General features: G+C 42.1%; 1 protein-coding gene across 22 annotated transcripts in view; it reads left to right on the top strand.

Moving 5' to 3' along the window:
* ATE1 (arginyltransferase 1) overlaps window positions 1-16,991 on the top strand; it is a 187,865-nt gene that overhangs the window by 11,313 nt on the left and 159,561 nt on the right. For all 22 annotated transcript variants that reach the window (XM_063727090.1, XM_063727088.1, XM_063727087.1 and 19 more), the window contains 3 exon segments: window positions 4,326-4,429; window positions 7,275-7,520; window positions 15,788-16,017. In XM_063727090.1, coding sequence (XP_063583160.1) covers window positions 4,326-4,429; window positions 7,275-7,520; window positions 15,788-16,017 — 580 coding nt within the window.

Genomic DNA, 16,991 nt, shown 5'->3' with positions numbered 1-16,991 from the left:
ATTCTTCTGCCTCAGCCTCCCGAGTAGCTGGGACTACAGGCGCATGCCACCACGCCCAGCTAATTTTTGTGTTTTTAGTAGAGACGGGGTTTCACCATATTGGCCAGGCTGGTCTGGAACTCCTGACCTCATGATCCGCCTGCCTCGGCCTCTCAAAGTGCAGGAATTACAGGTGTGGGCCACCGGGTCCAGCCACATCATCTTCTTATGGAGTCATTTTCCATATTTACTCTTCTGGTTATTTTTGCCTTGTATATAACAGTAGCTGCAATGAGAACTTAGATGAAGGAAAGGGGCTTATAGCTAATAGCTTAGCTTCTTGTTAGTCAGAAGTTAGGGACTCTCCAGTATGTGTGTATAAATGAGGATGAACTTTTCTGGCTATGATTTTTTTTTTTTTAAGTTTTTTATTTTTATCAGAATTACAGGTGCTTATAAGATGTCAAGTTGCAATAAAGTTTGTTTTGGAAAAAGCAGTCCCTCAACCCCCCTGTCCCATTTCCTGTTCCCCCATGGCAGTCATCTTGAAACATTTTAACTAATTATTTTGGTTTTTCATCTCCCTGTCTTTAAGCAACATGCTTATATAATTGTAACACTTGCTTTTTTTTTCTTTTTCTGTTAGTTTTCTCCATTATTTCCGGGCTTCTCTCTATGGAAGATAAGGATTTAGTTTTCTCTTATCCCTGTTTCCCTGCCACATTCAAGCTCGTTTTTGTCCCCATCCCTAGCTTTCCATTTAGAAGTGTAATTTTGGGCAGATGTATTCACATCCATTGTGACTGTGTAAATATGCTTCACAACTGAACCGTGGCTGGTACTATGATTATTTTTCCTGCACAGGTGTGTGCTCTCCTTGGAGTTACTAATTATCTTTTCTGTTTGCATAGTGTATATAACTATGACCAGATTATTTTGAAAATAAATCCCAGTTATGTAAGTTTCTTCTTAGTATATTTAAACACATCAAGTGCTATGATCGCTTTTATCTACTTGAGAAAAATCCCTTGTGGAGCCTTCTGACCTGCATCACGGTCAGCCTGGGCTATTTTTTTTTTTTTTGAGACAGAGTTTTGCTCTTGTTGCCAGGCTGGAGTGTACTGGCTCAATCTCAGTTCACTGCAACCTCCGCCTCCTGGGCTCAAGCGATTTTCCTGCCTCAGCCTCCTGAGTAGCTGGGATTACAGGCGCCCACCACTATGCCTGGCTAATTTTTGTATTTTTAGTAGAGATGGGGTTTCATCATGTTGGCCAGGCTGGTCTCGAACTCCACACCTCATGTGATCCACCCACCTCGGCCTCCCAAAGTGCGGGGATTACAGGTGTGAGCCGCCGTGTGCGGCCTGGGCTATTCTTTTTACTGTCATCTTGGGGATTTTTTTTTTTTTTTTTTTTTGAGACGGAGTCTCGCTTTGTTGCCCAGGCTGGAGTGCAGTGGCGCGATCTTGGCTCACTGCTCCCTCTGCCTCCCAGGTTCAAATGATTCTCCTGCCTTAGCCTCCCGAGTAGCTGGGACTACAGGCGTGTGCCACCATGCCTGGCTAATTTTTTGTATTTTCAGTAGAGATGGGGTTTCACCGTGTTAGCCAGGATGGTCTCGATCTCCGGACCTCGTGATCCACCTGCCTCAGCCTCCCCAAAGCGTTGGGATTACAAGCGTGAGCCACAGCACCCGGCCTGGGGATTCTTTTTAGCACCTGAGTTGGAAACTCTTCTTTCTTGGATTATTCCCTTGTTTTAGTGAAGCACATCTTCTAATAGAGAAAGTGCGTAAGAGGTACATTTTTGAGACATTGTGTGTCTGCAAACTTTGATTCACTGCTCAAACTTAACTTTAGTTTGGGAGGGTACAAAAGCGCAGGATGAAAATAATTTTTCTAGAATTTTGTTCCACTGTCGTCTTATTACTGTTGAGAAGTGCGGTGATATTCTGATTCTCATACCTTTGTCTGAGACGTGTTCTTTCTCTTTGGAAGTGTTCCTTTTTTTGTTGTTGTTTTTTGTTTTTCGAGACGGAGTCTTGCTCTGTTTCCCAGGCTGGAGTGCAGTGGTGTGATCTCGGCTCACTGCAAGCTCCGCCTCCTGGGTTCATGCCATTCTCCTGCCTCAGCCTCCTGAGTAGCTGGGACTACAGGCGCCTGCCACCACGCCTGGCTAATTTTTTGTATTTTTAGTAGAGACGGGTTTCACCTTGTTAGCCAGGGTGGTCTCCATCTCCTGACCTCGTGATCTGCCCACCTCGGCCTCCCAAAGTGCTGGGATTACAGGCGTGAGCCACTGTACCTGGCCGAAGCTTTTCTTTTCTTCTCTTTTTCTTGTTTTTTTTGAGATGGAGTCTCACTCTGTTGCCCAGGCTGGAGTGCAGTGGCGTGATCTTGGCTCACTGCAAGCTCTGCCTCCCGGGTTCATGCCATTCTCCTGCCTCAGCCTCCCAAGTAGCTGGGACTATAGGTGCCCACCACCATGCCTGGCTAATTTTTTTTGTATTTTTGGTAGAGACAGGGTTTCACCGTGTTAGCCAGGATAGTCTTGATCTCCTGACCTCGTGATCCGCCTGCCTCGGCCCCTGAAGTGCTGGGATTACAGGTGTGAGCCACCGTGCCCGGCCTCTCTTTGGAAGCTTTTCTATCCTCTGTTCTACATTTCATAGTCAGTTTGGCTATGTGTCTGTTTTTATCCATCACAGACGAACTGGAGGGGCCCTTCTTATCTGGGGGCTCGTCCCATCTTATCCTTTAGTTCAGGGGAATTTTCTTAAATTTTTTATTCTATCTTTTCACCTTCATTTTCTTGTTTTTAAATGCCTTTATTTAGATTTTGGACCTTTTAAACTGGTCTCTGACTTTACCTTTTCTCTTCAGTTTTTCATCTTTTTTGCAGAATCTTCTGGGAGGTTTCTTCAACTTCAGTTTTCAGGTCTTCTACTTAATTTTTACATTTCTCCTGTCATATTTTTACTTTTGAAGGTCTTTTTGTTCTCAGACTCTTATTTGTTTATTTAATAACACCTTGTTATTTTATGGCTGTAGTGGCTTAATAAACGAGATCTTCCTAAGGATTTTTTAAAAAGGTTCTCTTCTTTCTGTCATGGTCTTTGTCCTCCAAGTTACTTTCTCCAGTTTGTTTGGTACCTATCTTTTCAGTGGAGGCTCTTCTTGAGTGTCTGGTGATTCTGACTTTTCAGTGTTCCATTAGAAATACCATGTACCTGATGGGTTTGGTTTACTGTGGGTCTTGGGTATTTCTCGGCCTTGTTTACTGTGGGTGATCTGGCTGGGCTCTTCTGTTGGGGAATCCCTGATGTTAGTATTTTTAGGTCTGATCACATTCTGGAGAGAAAGTATTACATAACCTGCTGTTGTTCTGGAGCTGGGTTGGTGATCTCAACATGTACTGTGTACACTTTTATTTAAGCCATTTTCAGTAGTACCACTGCTTTCAGCTGTGGCTTGCATCCATCCTATAAGAGACTCTATGTTACTCTTCCCTGCAAGTTTGCAGTTTTCTGCTGGGTTGAGTAGGGAGTCGTCTAGTCATCTGCGGGTGGGAGAGGGGATCTGACATCTATCCTAACTGCTTCGAAAACAAGACTTTGTAGGGATCTTTCTATTTTTAGACCTACTTTCACTCATATTTCCAGAGTTACGAGGTGTCACCAATCCCTAAGACTTTTAAGGGTAATATAGAGAAAATTGGCTTTTTTTTTTCCACTGTTGGCCTAGGATTCAACTTTCTTTGGTCTGTTAAAGCAGCATTGCTTTGTATGTCTGTTTTCCAGCTTCTAACACTTCTCTCCTTCTCTTTTTTCTAGTGTTTTATGTCTTTCTCTCTTAAAAAAAAAAAAAAAATCTCTTGCTGTGAGCGGTGGCTCATGCATGTAATCCCAGCACTTTGGGAGGCCGAGGCAGGTGGATCACGAGGTCAGGAGTTTGAGACCAGCCTGACCAACATGGTGAAACCCTGTCTCTACTGAAAATATAAAAATTAGTAGGGCGTGGTGGCGCATGCCTGTAATCCCAGCTACTCAGGAGGCTGAGGCAGGAGAATCACTTGAACCTGAGAGGCGGAGGTTGCAGTGAGCCGAGATAGTGCCACTGTACTCCAGTCTGGGCGACAGAGTGAGACTCTATCTCAAAAGAAAAAAAAATATCTCTTAACTATAATCTTAGTGTGATGTGGGCTGGGATTAGAGGCCACATTAAGCCCCATCTTTAACCAGAAATCTCAGGCATGAGATGGTCTCATTGTACTAGGTGATATCCAGAACTGATTTCATTTCTTCAGGGTTTGAGTTCACTTTTTAAATATTTATTTTGCTTTCCTAGGTGCCGACCTTTACAATTTCAGCCTTCAAAATCTCACAAGAAGGTTTTGAAAAAAATGTTGAAATTTCTGGCTAAAGGGGAGGTTCCCAAAGGAAGTTGTGAGGGTAAGATGGGCTGGGTCTAAAAACGATTTACTATCTGTTTTTGCAACGGTCCCAATTTGAGTCATCTTAGGAAGGGGAAGGGTCATTAATACAGTCATGTACTGCTACTGCTATCACGACAGCGACGACTGTTAGCACTGCTATTACTGTTACCATTGGCCCCCAAGTCAAGGTACAGGGAATATATATCAGAAGAGTTTAGCTTGGAAAGAATATTGAGGATCATGTTAAAGATGTGATTTCTTGGAGTTTATCAAAATATCTGTTTCCAGAATGCTTTGATAACTCATCTTTCTTGATCCTAATACTATCCTTATGAAGTAAATAGAAAGTGCCATTGTCTCTCAAGAAGCAAGTGCTTACATGCAGCTTGGACAAGATTGCCCTATTCCTTTTAATGCTGAGTAAAGATCAGCTTTTCTGTGTTTGAATAAGGCTTTACTTCAGTAAATTATACTGTTTGAAATCCTCTTATTTGTGTTATCAGTTTTGAATTGTGAGTGGCTTTGCTAAAACATAATAGCATTTATTTAACTTTAGTTACACATGATTTGCTTTTTTTCTTAGTCTTTTTACTAATTTTGGTTTTATTTCTTTAAATTTTCATATTGGGGCTGGGGGCGGTGGCTCACGCCTGTAATCCCAGCACTTTGGGAGGCCGAGACAGGCGGATCATGAGGTCAGGAGATCGAGACCATCCTGGCTAACACGGTGAAACCCTGTCTCTACTAAAAATATGAAAAATTAGCTGGGCGTGGTGGCAGGCACCTGTAGTCCCAGCTACTTGGGAGGCTGAGGCAGGAGAATCGCTTGAACCTGGGAGGCAGAGGTTGCAGTGAGCCGAGATTGTGCCATTGCACTCCAGCGTGGGTAACAGAGTGAGACTCTGTTTCAACAACAACAACAAAAAATTGGCTGAGCTTGGTGGTGCACGCCTGTAGTCCCAGCTACTCGGAGGCTGAGGCATAAGAATCAGGGAAGTCAAGGCTGCAGTGAGCCAAGATCCTGCCACTGCATTCCAGCCTAGGTGACAGAGCAAGACTCTGTCTCCACCAAAAAAAAAAAAAAAAAAAAAAAGGAATTAGGTTCTGAGTTGGAAAAATGAACATGGAGATAAGCATTGAAGATGCTGTCCATTTGTAAATTGGTGGTTGCCTTTCTTTTTTTTTTTTGGAGACGGAGTCTCTCTCTGTTGCCCGGGCTGGAGTACAGTGGCTCAATCTTGGCTCACTGCAACCTCCACCTCCCCGGGTTCAAGGCATTCTCTTGTCTCCACCTCCCGAGTAGCTGAACCACAGGCACCCACCACCACATCTGGCTAATTTTTTTGTGTTTTTAGTAGAGACGGGGTTTCACTGTGTTGGCCAGGCTGGTCTCAAACTCTTGACCTCGTGATTTGCCCGCCTTGGCCTCCCACAGTGCTGGGATTACAGGCGTGAGCCACCACATCTGGCTGCCTCTCTTTCTTTTGTAGTGTTTATATTTGGTTCTTTATTTGACTTGTTATAGGCTTCTGAATTATCTGTGCCTGGAACTAGGAGTGATGTACTAATTAGAGTAAAGGAATAAACAGCTGTGACAAAAGATACCAAAATGCAGTAACTAAAAGAAAGATAAAAGTCTGTTTCTTTGGGGGCCGGGTGTGGTGGCTCACGCCTGTATCCCCAGCACTTTGAGAGGCCAACGCAGGCAGATCACGAGGTCAGGAGATCGAGACCATCCTGACTTACACGGTGAAACCCTGTCTTTTCTAAAAATACAAACAATTAGCTGGGCTTGGCCGGGCGTGGTGGTTCACGCCTGTAATCCCAGCACTTTGGGAGGCTGAGGTGGGTGGATCACGAGGTCAGAAGATGGAGACCATCCTGGCTAACACAGTGAAACCCTGTCTGTATTAAAAATGCAAAAAATTAACCGGGCGTGGTGGCGGGCGCCTGTGGTCCCAGGTACTCGGGAGGCTGAGGCAGGAGAATGGCGTGAACCTGGGAGGCGGAGCTTACAGTGAGCTGAGGTCGCGCTCCTGCACTCCAGCCTGGGTGACAGAGTGAGGCTCCGTCTCAAAAAAAAAAAAAAAAAAAATTAGCCAGGCATGGTGGTGGGCGCCGATAGTCCCAGCTACTCAGGAGGCTGAGGCAGGAGAATGGCGTGAACCCAGGAGGCAGAGGTTGCAGTGAGCCGAGATCACACCAATGCACTCCAGCCTGGGCGACAGAGCGAGACTCCTCAAAAAAAAAAAAAAAAAAAAAAAAAGTCTGTTTCTTTCCTCACATAACAGTTCAGTGTGGGTGTTCTAGGTTGGCATACAACTCTTCTCCCCACCAGCCGTTCTGGGCTTTTCTTTAACATGTGATTTCCCAGGTTGCTCTGGTTTTTACTAATCCAGCCATTGTGGAGAAGGGTAGAAGTTCAGGGTCGCAAGTTTACTTTAAAACTAGTGAGGCATAAATGGACGTTATCAGTTGTGTTATGTTCCGTTGGCAGGAGCTTGGTCACCACTTGTAAAGGGACTGGCAGTACATTGCCCTGCTAGGGTGCCACAGTTTTTTTTTTTTTTAATTTACTGTAGAGATAGTGTCTCACTATGTTGCCCAGGCAGGTCTTAAACTCCTGGCCTCAAGCAGTCCTCCTGTGTTGGCCTCCCAAAGAGCTGGAATTACAGGCATGAACCACCATGCCCAGCTGTGCCAGTCTTAAGTGCAGCTCTCTTATTTTGGAGGATGAGAATGGATTTGGTGGACAGATAGTAATTCTGCCACAATGGATAATAGGAGCATTGTATTTCTGTATTTACCTAACTGTGTCAAATAACCCAGCTGATGGATTTTTACTTTCTTCTGATTTGTAGATGAGCCCATGGATTCCACAATGGATGATGCTGTTGCGGGTGACTTTGCATTGATAAATAAATTGGATATACAGTGTGATCTTAAAACACTCAGTGATGACGTCAAAGAGAGTTTAGAGAGTGAAGGAAAAAATTCAAAGAAAGAAGAACCTCATGAATTACTTCAGTCACAAGATTTCGTAGGAGAGAAGTTGGGCTCTGGTGAACCATCACATTCAGTTAAAGTTCACACAATTCCTAAGCCAGGTAGTAAAGATTTTTGATACCAAGTCGTATTCACGGCTTTGCTTTTTGCTGAGTCATTTTAAACCCTGGGTCTTTCCATCAGCCAAAAGGATGACTTAGTCATGCAGTCTGTAAAACAGAACCCTGCTTTGTTTATTATTGCCTAGAATTAGATGGACAAATCATGCCTTTTACAAACTACTGTGCTTAAAAAGCCTGGAACAATAGCCTTATCCCTAAATACAGATATTTTCAAAGAGTTCCATTTCTACTTACTACTTTAGGGCCTTACAGGGTTGAGAATCAAATTTTTCTCAGTGAAAAGGAGTGATAAACATTCTTATTTTAGCATTAAGTGAGACAACATGAATTATAGTTATTATGTCCAAAATACAGACATTATAAAATTCTTCAGTTTATCATTAAATTTTTTAATGTAATTTTAGTGTATTTTGGTTTTAAAATGTCTAGATTTTGATGTTTAACTGTGCCTTTAATCAGGTAAGATATTTTTTATGTTATTACTTATAAAAGAATTAGGCTTAAAAAGTTTATCCAGTATTAAATGAATTTAATATGTGTGTATATGACTCTTAAAATTATTTTGTGAAATGTGAAGTTGGATGGTTATTAGTTTATTAGATGGTGTCAGTTTTTGAATTAGTTCTTATATTTATGCAAAATGATCCAAGGGAAAAATTTTTAGTACTATTTTAGTTTTTCTTGTCTAAACTATGTTACACATGTTAAAGTAGAAAAAATTCTCCATTTGCAATTTTATTGAATAGTTTTTTACATAAGGTTTTCATGTTAAGTTGATTTTGGTCTGAGATTTCATCCTAATTAATACTAATAGTTCAAAAAAATATTTATTTTTTAATTTGAGACAGGGTCTTGCTCTGCCGCCTAGGCTGGAGTGAAGTGGCGTGATCATAGCTCACTCCAGCCTTGAGCTCCTGGGGCCAAGTGATCCTCTTGCCTTAGGTTCCTGAGTAGGTAGGAATACAGGAGCTTGTCACCGTGCCTAGCTCTTTTAAAATTTTTTGTAGAGACAGGGTCTCACTATATTACCCAGGCTGGTCTCCAACTCCTCACCTAAAGTTATCCTCCCACCCTCGCCTCCCAAAGTGCTGAGATTACAGGCATGACCCACTGTACCCAGCTCCCAGTGAAATATTTTGAATAATTTAGACAGCTTCAACTATTTCTCTCTTGGGTGTAGGGTCAATTCTTTTTATTATTTTTTAATAAAATTACTTATAGTTTGTCAAATTTTAAAAATCTTCGTTATTCAAACATAGATGAACATAGATTGAATAGTATAATTGACTTCCATGTACTCAACCTGCATTTGAAACAATTACTGACTCATGTCATAACCACTCTTGTTTCATCTAGTTCCCCCTTCCAAAATTATATTGAGGCAAATCCCAGACATTGTGCTATCCTGTATTTCAGAATACGTTTCTAAAAGATAAGAACTTTAAAAAAACATATTCACAATACCATTATTATACTTGAATAAAATTTCTTAATGCCATTGAATAGTGTTCAAATTCCAATTTTTAAACATTTGTTTGTGTCGGGATCCAGATAATGTCCACATATTGTGATTGTTGAGACATTTAAAAAATCTCTTATGGCCAGGCGTGGTGGCTTACAACTGTAATCCCAGCACTGTGGGAGACAGAGGCAGTGGATTGCTTGAGCCCAGGAGTTCGAGACCAGCTTGGACAACATGGTGAAACCCGTCTGTACTAGAAATACAAAATATTAGCCAGGTGTTATGGTGCATGCCTGTAGTCCCAGCTACTTGGGAGGCTGAGGTGGGAGGATCACCTGAGCTTGGGAAGTCGAGGCTACAGTGAGCTGAGATCGTGCCTCTGCATTCTAGCCTGGGTGATGAGAATGAGACCCTGTCTCAAAACAACAGCAATCTCTTTTGTTCTAGATGTTCCCCTTCCATCATTCCTCAACTTGGTTGTTTGTCTTGGGTTGTTTGTTCCACTTTCTATATGTGACAGGTTACGTTTGCAGTTTAACATGTTCCTCTGCCCGCTTATAAATTGATAGTTGGATATAGAGCCTTGATCAGATTCTAGGCTAAATTTTCTTTTGTTTATTTTTTTGCAGTGGGGCAGGGGGGCAAGTCTTAATCAGATTTGAGTTTGAATTATTTGAGGATGGGCGAGATCACTTCATGGATGTTAGAGTGGTCTTTCAGGAGACGTGTAATGTCTGGATGCTTCTCTTTTTGTTAGTGCTAATAGTCATGGATGTTCCGTGCTTAAATTCATTTATTAGATACTCTATCATTTCTTCATTTCCTGTCTGGCTGGACTGCTTTTATAAAGACAGCCTTCCCCTCATCTGTTTGTTTCTCATAAGAACCCATAGCAAAGGCAGGATACATTCTTTTTTTTTTTTGAAAGAATCTCACTCTGTCGCCTACGCTGGAGTGCTGTGGCGTGGTCTTGGCTCACTGCAACCTCCACCTCCAGGTTCCAGTGATTCTCCTGCCTCAGCCTTCAGAGTAGCTGGGATTACAGGTGTGTGCCACCACAGCCGGCTAATTTTTTGTGTTTTTAGTAGAGACGGAGTTTAGCCATGTTGGCCAGGCTGGTCTCGAACTCCTGACCTCAGGTGATCCACCCACCTTGGCCTCCCAAAGTACTGGGATTACAGGAGTGAGCCACTGCACCCGGCTGGTAGGATACATTCTTGATTCCTTCTTTTTATTTATCATTTTTCAAAATAACATCTAACAGTGACCAGTTAGTTTTCTTTTTGGTATCATTGGGAACTCATGGATCTGAACATACTGCTGTTGCAATCTGTTGCTCCTCTGAAAGCTTCTTTAAGTTGGCTTTTGAGGCCTTTCGACATAATCCTGGTAGTCTTTGACAGCTTCCTTGCTGTTTGGCATGATATGCTCCTGGAGCATCTTGTACAGGCATTTCTTCGAGCAGTTGTGGTTCCTTTTAGTGGGAATTGGTATTTGGAGATCACACACTAGATTAGGAGTGCACATTATTGCTGCTGGCTTGGTCATTGTTTTCTAGGCTTCGTTGGCAAACAGACATGAGGTTATGAATTCATACTGATATTTCCAATTCAAATTCAGGACTACAGCATTTTAATCTTTTTTTTTTTTCGAGACAGAGTCTCGCTCTGTCACCCAGGCTGGAGTGCAGTAGTGTGATCTTCGCTCACTGCAAGCTCCATGTCCTGGGTTCACGCCATTCTCCTGACTCAGTCTCCCTAGTAGCTGGGACTACAGGCGCCCACCACCACGCTAATTTTTTGTATTTTTAGTAGAGATGGGGTTTCACTGTGTTAGCCAGGATGATCTCGACCTCCTGACCTCGTGATCCATCCGCCTTGGCCGCCCAAAGTGCTGGGATTACAGGTGTGAGCCACTGTGCCTGGCCGCATTTTAATCTTTTTCTTTATTTTTTTTTGACACAGTCTTGCTCTGTTGCCCAGGCTGGAGTGCAATGGCGTGATCTCAGCTCACTGCAACCTCTGCCTCCCGGGTTTAAGTGATTCTCCTACCTCAGCCTCCTGAGTAGCTGGGACTACAGGTGTGCACCACCACACCTGGCTAATTTTTTTCTTTTAGGTACTTTTAGTAGAAATGGGGTTTTGCCATATTGGCCAGGCTGGTCTCGAACTCCTGGCCTCAAGTGATCCACCTGCCTCAGGCTCCCAAAGTGCTGGGATTACAGGCATGAGCCACCATGCCCAGCCATACCTTCTTAACTTTTTCTTTTTTTTTTGATGTTTGTAGTTTCTTCTGCACTGAGAAACCTAGTTCTCAAGAACGCTGAGGATGGTAAAATTAGATTAGAATATCACACATTAACCTTTTGTGTTTTCCCATATTACACAGTTTTAGAATAACAACCTTACTTCCAGCAGTATGGTTACTGAAACATTAAAAACTATTTTTGCAGGGTTTTTATTTTTTTCCCTTATGATATCTTTCACTAAAAATCTGAGACTATTTAAAAATCCTTGGATTTTGGCCAGGCTCAGTGGCTCATACCTGTAATCCCAGCACTTTGGGAGGCCGAGACAGGCGGATCACCTGAGGTCAGGAGTTTGAGACCAGCCTGGCCAGCATGGTGAAACCCCATCTCCATTAAAAATACAAAAATTAGCTGGGGGTAGAGGTGCGTGTCTGAAATCCCTGCTCCTCAGGAGGCTGAGGCAGGAGAATTGCTTGAACCCAGGGGGCAGAGGTTGCAGCGAGCTGAGATCACGCCACTGCACTCCAGCCTGAATGACAGAGTGAGGCTCCATCTCAAACAAACAAACAAAAAACCTTGGATTTTTTTTTTTTTCGAACCTGCAAAAGCAAACCTGCATTTCCTTTTTATTTTATTTTATTTTATTTGAGGCAGGGTCTTACTCTGTCTCCCAGGCTGGAGTGTAGTGACACGATCAGGACTCACTGTAGCCTTGACTTCCTAGGCTCAAGCAATTTTCCCACCTCAGCCACTGGAGTACTTGGGACTACCAGTGCACGTCACTACACCTGGCTAATTTTTTGTATTTTTAATGGAGGTGGGGTTTTGCCATGTTGTACAGGCTGGTCTTGAACTCCTGGACTCAAGTGATCTGCCTGCCTCAGCCTCTCAAAGTGTTGGGATTACGGGCGTGAGCCACCACACCTGGCCTAAAAAAGTTGATTTGTAGAGATGAGGTCTTGCTATGTTGCCCAGGCTGGTCTGGAACTCCTGTGCTTAAGGAGTCCTCTCACCTTGGCCTCCCAGAGTGCTGGGATTTACAGACATGAGCCATCATGGCTAGCTTGCATTTCCATTTTAATTTAAAAAATATTACAAGTCTATTCCCTTGGACTTAATTAGAAATTATGTAGGTCTCCTAAACTCTATTTAAATCACCTGGGACTAATCAGGAATTCTTGAGTTGCTTTGAACCTCTGTGGATGCAGGGTTGGTATAGTATACTGATTTTACACTGATGATCTATTTTCATTCTGTTGAAGGAATTTATTGACCTAGGAGATCTGTATACCCTAATATGCTGAAATCCTACTTTTTTTTTTTTTCTTTTGGAGGCAGAGTCTCACTGTGTTGCTTAGGCCTGGAGTGCAGTGGTGTGATCTCGGTTCACTGCAGCATCCCCCTCCTGGGTTCGAGCGATTCTCCTGCCTCAGGTTCCCAAGTAGCTGGGACTACAGGTGCACGCCAACACTCCCGGCTAATTTTTTGTATTTTTAGTAGAGACAGGGTTTCACCATGTTGGCCAGGTTGGTCTCAAACTCCTGACCTCAGGTGATCCGCCCGTCTTGGCCTTCCAAAGTGCTGGGAATACAGGCGTGAGCCATTGAGCCCTGCCTGAAATCCTGCTTTCCATTGTAGTAACATAGTATATAAATGTAGAGCAAAACAATCATGAGAAGACTTACCTAGTCCAGTGACTTAATTAGTGTAAAGACGATACAAGTAGTCAGTCCTTCATAAAAATACTGACAATGTGTGTTTCTTAGTTCATGTTAGTTTTAAATTTGCTTATAATTTTATAACTTCTGTAGGGAATGTAATTTTCAGTATAGAAAATGGAAGGTTTTGAAAATTACTATTTATGGAATGTTTATATAGGTAAAACATTATTTTAGATGTTGGTAATGCAAATAATAGCTAATAATAATAGTTAACCCTAATTGAATGGTAGTTAATTTTTTATGAGCTGCACAGGTATTAACTCATTTAATCCTCACAGGAACTCTATAGGTAGGACTGGTTTTTGTTTTTCTTGTACAGACAGGGAAACATGCCCAAGGTCATCTAGCCAAGTGACAGAGCCTTGTCCATGACCTCAGGCAGCTTGTGTCGGAGTGTGTGTGCTCAGAGCAAATTTGAGAAAAGACACAGTCTGTAGTCCAAGAAAAGTAATTCTGTTAGGCAGTAGAGTAATAGTTATAGAAATGGTCTTTTGTTACCTGGTTCAGACTTATATAACTTAGGCTTATTCAAAGTCATTTTTTAATAAGTAAACTTTATTTTTAGTTAGAAAACATGTTAATGAAGTTGTGATACAGTCTGAACTGTTTGTGAACTCACTATTTTCTCATCAGATTGGTTTTCATTTGATCAGCTTTTGGTCTCAGGCAAGTTCTTTAACCACTCTAGGTTTTGATTTTCTTCTCTTTAAAAACTAAATTTGCTAGTTTTATAAACCTTTTGTTTTTGCTGATTTTATATGGTTTGTGAGTACCCTGTTTTGGGATTTTTTTTTTTTTGAGATGGAGTCTCGCTCCGTCACCCAGGCTGGAGTGCAGTGGTGCAATCTCAGCCCACTGCAACCTCCACCTACTGGGTTCAAGCAATTCTCCTGCCTCAGCCTCCCAAGTAGCTGGGACTACAGCCGTGTGCCACCATGCCTGGTTAATTTTTTTAATATTTAGTAGAGACAGGGTTTCACCGTGTTAGCCAGGATGGTCTCAATCTCCTGACCTCGTGATCTGCCCGCCTCGGCCTCCCAAAGTGCTGGGATTACAGGCGTGAGCCACCGCGCCGGGCTGTTTTGGGATCTTAAACACCTTATTTCTTTAATATCTTCTAAACAATTGCTAGCATAATGTTCATTGTTGGAAAATTCAGCCAGGTGCGGTGGCTCATGCCTATAATCCTAGCACTTTGGGAGGCCAAGGCAGGTGGATCACGAGGTCAGGAGTTCGAGACCAGCCTGACTAGCATGGTGAAACTCCGTCTCTACTGAAAATACAAAAAATTAGCCAGGCATGGTGGTGCACACCTGTATTCCCAGCTACTTAGGAGACTGGAGGCAGGAGAATTGCTTGAATGGCCCGGTAGGCAGAGGTTGCAGTGAGCTCAGATGGCGCCACTGCACTCCAGCCTGGGTGACAGAGCGAGACTCTGTCTCAAAAAAAAAAAAAAAAAAATTTTGGAGAAAAGAGAACACTACAAAAAAAGGTAAATCCTTTCTCTGTTTCTGAAACAAAGTAAAATGACTGTTACCATGGTGTCTTCTTTCCAGGTTTTTTTCTAAGTATTTTTATTTAGTTAATAATAGTAAAAATTTTTTTATTTTAAAGGGATGTCAGTTTGATATTTGGTCTTTTAATTAGAACAAAAGTCGATTAACTACAACTGAACTAATGAGACCCAAATACCTGCAGTATTTGGAGAAAGACATAGATACCTTCAACTAAGCAAGGATTCCTTTTTTGTTTTTTGAGACAGAGTCTCACTCTGTCGCCCAGGCTGGAGTGCAGTGGTGCCATCTCAGCTCAGCACAACCTCTGCCTCCCGGGTTCAAGTGATTCTAATGCCTCAGCCTCCTGAGTAGCTGGGATTACAGGTGTGTGCTACCACACCTGGCTGATTTTTGTATTTTTAGTAGAAATGGGATTTCACCATGTTGAGCAGGATGATCTCGAACTCCCAACCTCAGGTGATCTGCCTGCCTTAGCCTCCCAAAGTGCTAGAATTACAGGTGTGCAAGGATTCTTTTAATTTAAAAAAACCTGTCAGTGTTTGTGCTGAGATCAGTATTCCTTTACACCCGGTTCCTAAGTATTTATGTTACCAGTGGTTTCAGAGAAATGTCCCTCAGAAATGTTGGGCAGAGATAGCAGGGTCCTTTTAATGTAGAAGGTACTTTGATTTGTTTGTGTTCTTCCTCACAAAGGCAGAGAAGTGGATGAATTTTTTTTTAAAAAAAGGTATTCAGGCCGGGCCTGGTGGCTCACGCCTGTAATCCCAGCACTTAGGGAGGCCAAGGTGGGTGGATCACAAGGTCAGGAGTTTGAGACCAGTCTGTCCAAGGGAGTTTGAGACCAGTCTGGCCAACATGGTGAAACCCCATCTCTACTGAAAATACAAAAATTAGCCGGGCATGGTGGCACACACCTGTAGTCCCAGCTACTCGGGAGGTTGAGGCAGGAGAATCGCTTGAACCCGGGAGGCGGAGGTTGCAGTGAGCCAAGATCACGCCATTGCACTCCAGCCTGGGTGACAGAGTGAGACTCTGTCTCAAAAAAAAGAAAATAAAGATTTTCAGTAGTAAGAGCCACCTTGGAAAGTTTCTATGCTATTTACTTTCTCTAGCAACTCCCACTTCTAAGGTAGAATTTTAGATCCATTTACAGCTCTGTATCAGGATCCTCTGAAACATCTACCCCAAAGCTAGCCTAACCATTGAAACTCTTTGGACTTACACTGTAGAATCTTTGAGATGTGAAAAAACTTCTAGAACCAAATGTGATTCGTCTAATATTTTAAAATTCTTTTTAGGCAAAGGGGCTGATTTGAGTAAGCCTCCATGTCGAAAAGCAAAGGAAATCCGGAAAGAAAGGAAAAGGTTAAAACTAATGCAGCAGAACCCAGCTGAAGAACTTGAGAGTTTCCAGGCTCAAGGTCACCCACCATCTTTGTTTCCACCAAAGGCTAAGTCCAACCAGCCCAAATCACTCGAAGATTTAATTTTTGAATCTTTACCAGAGAATGCATCACACAAGTTAGAGGTACTTTGGAGGACTTTTGTTGTTTGTTTTATTATGATTTTTTTTCGTTTGGGCATATTGTTTATTTTTATTTGAAGTTCTAATCAGTTGATGTTTTGCTAGTTAAATAATGAGAATTTAAAAGAAATTAAAGAGAACTGGAAAGAAGTAACATTTGTATTTACTAAATTAACTGCTGTTTGAGAGAAACTCCTTTTTTTTAAAAGACTTTTTGAGAATAATTTCGTTGGCCACTAAACTTGTGAAAACAGTGTCAATTTTAGCATGCTACTTTGATTGAAATTTAATAGTTAAAATGAAAGAAATACTCTTTAAAATTGTGTTTTTAGCAGTTTTGGTTTAGATAGTGAAAGTCAATAGATTGCACAAGGCAAATCACTATTTTATCTATTATAATATTCTGATCTTGGTAAAGACAGCAAATGGTGTCATATACGTAAGCCAGTAGTTAGGAATTATCTAAATAGGGCTAAATTGTACTGCTGAAATCCTCTCTCATTAGTGCCAAAACCAATTTGGGCATAATATGAATACTTTAGAGCCAAATTCCTCCTTTTTTCCAAATTTATTTACATTTCTAGATCAGATCAAGATTTCTCAGTATTAGTTTCTCACATATAAAATTCAAAAACAAGGGCTGGACATGGTGGCTTACACCTGTAATCCTAGCACTTTGGTAGGCTGAGGCGGGTGGATCTCTTGAGGTCTGGTGTTTGAGATCAGCTTGGCCAACACAGTGAAACCCCGTCTCTACTAGAATATAAAAATTAGCTGGGCATGGTGGCGCTCACCTGTAATCCCAACTCCTAGGGAGGCTGAGACACGAGAATTGCTTGAACCCAGGAGGTAGAGGTTGTAGTGAGCTGAGATCACACTACTGCACTCCAGCCTGAGTGACAGAGCAAAAGTCTGTCTCAAAAAAATTCAGAAACATTAGCCATAATGATTTTTATCTTATTCTCATATGTGATTAG

This window comes from Pongo abelii, chromosome 8 (genome assembly GCF_028885655.2).
Source record: "Pongo abelii isolate AG06213 chromosome 8, NHGRI_mPonAbe1-v2.0_pri, whole genome shotgun sequence".
Taxonomy (NCBI): domain Eukaryota; kingdom Metazoa; phylum Chordata; class Mammalia; order Primates; family Hominidae; genus Pongo; species Pongo abelii.
The sequence above is the reverse complement of the archived record's forward strand: the minus strand, read 5'-3'. Positions and strand labels throughout refer to the sequence as shown.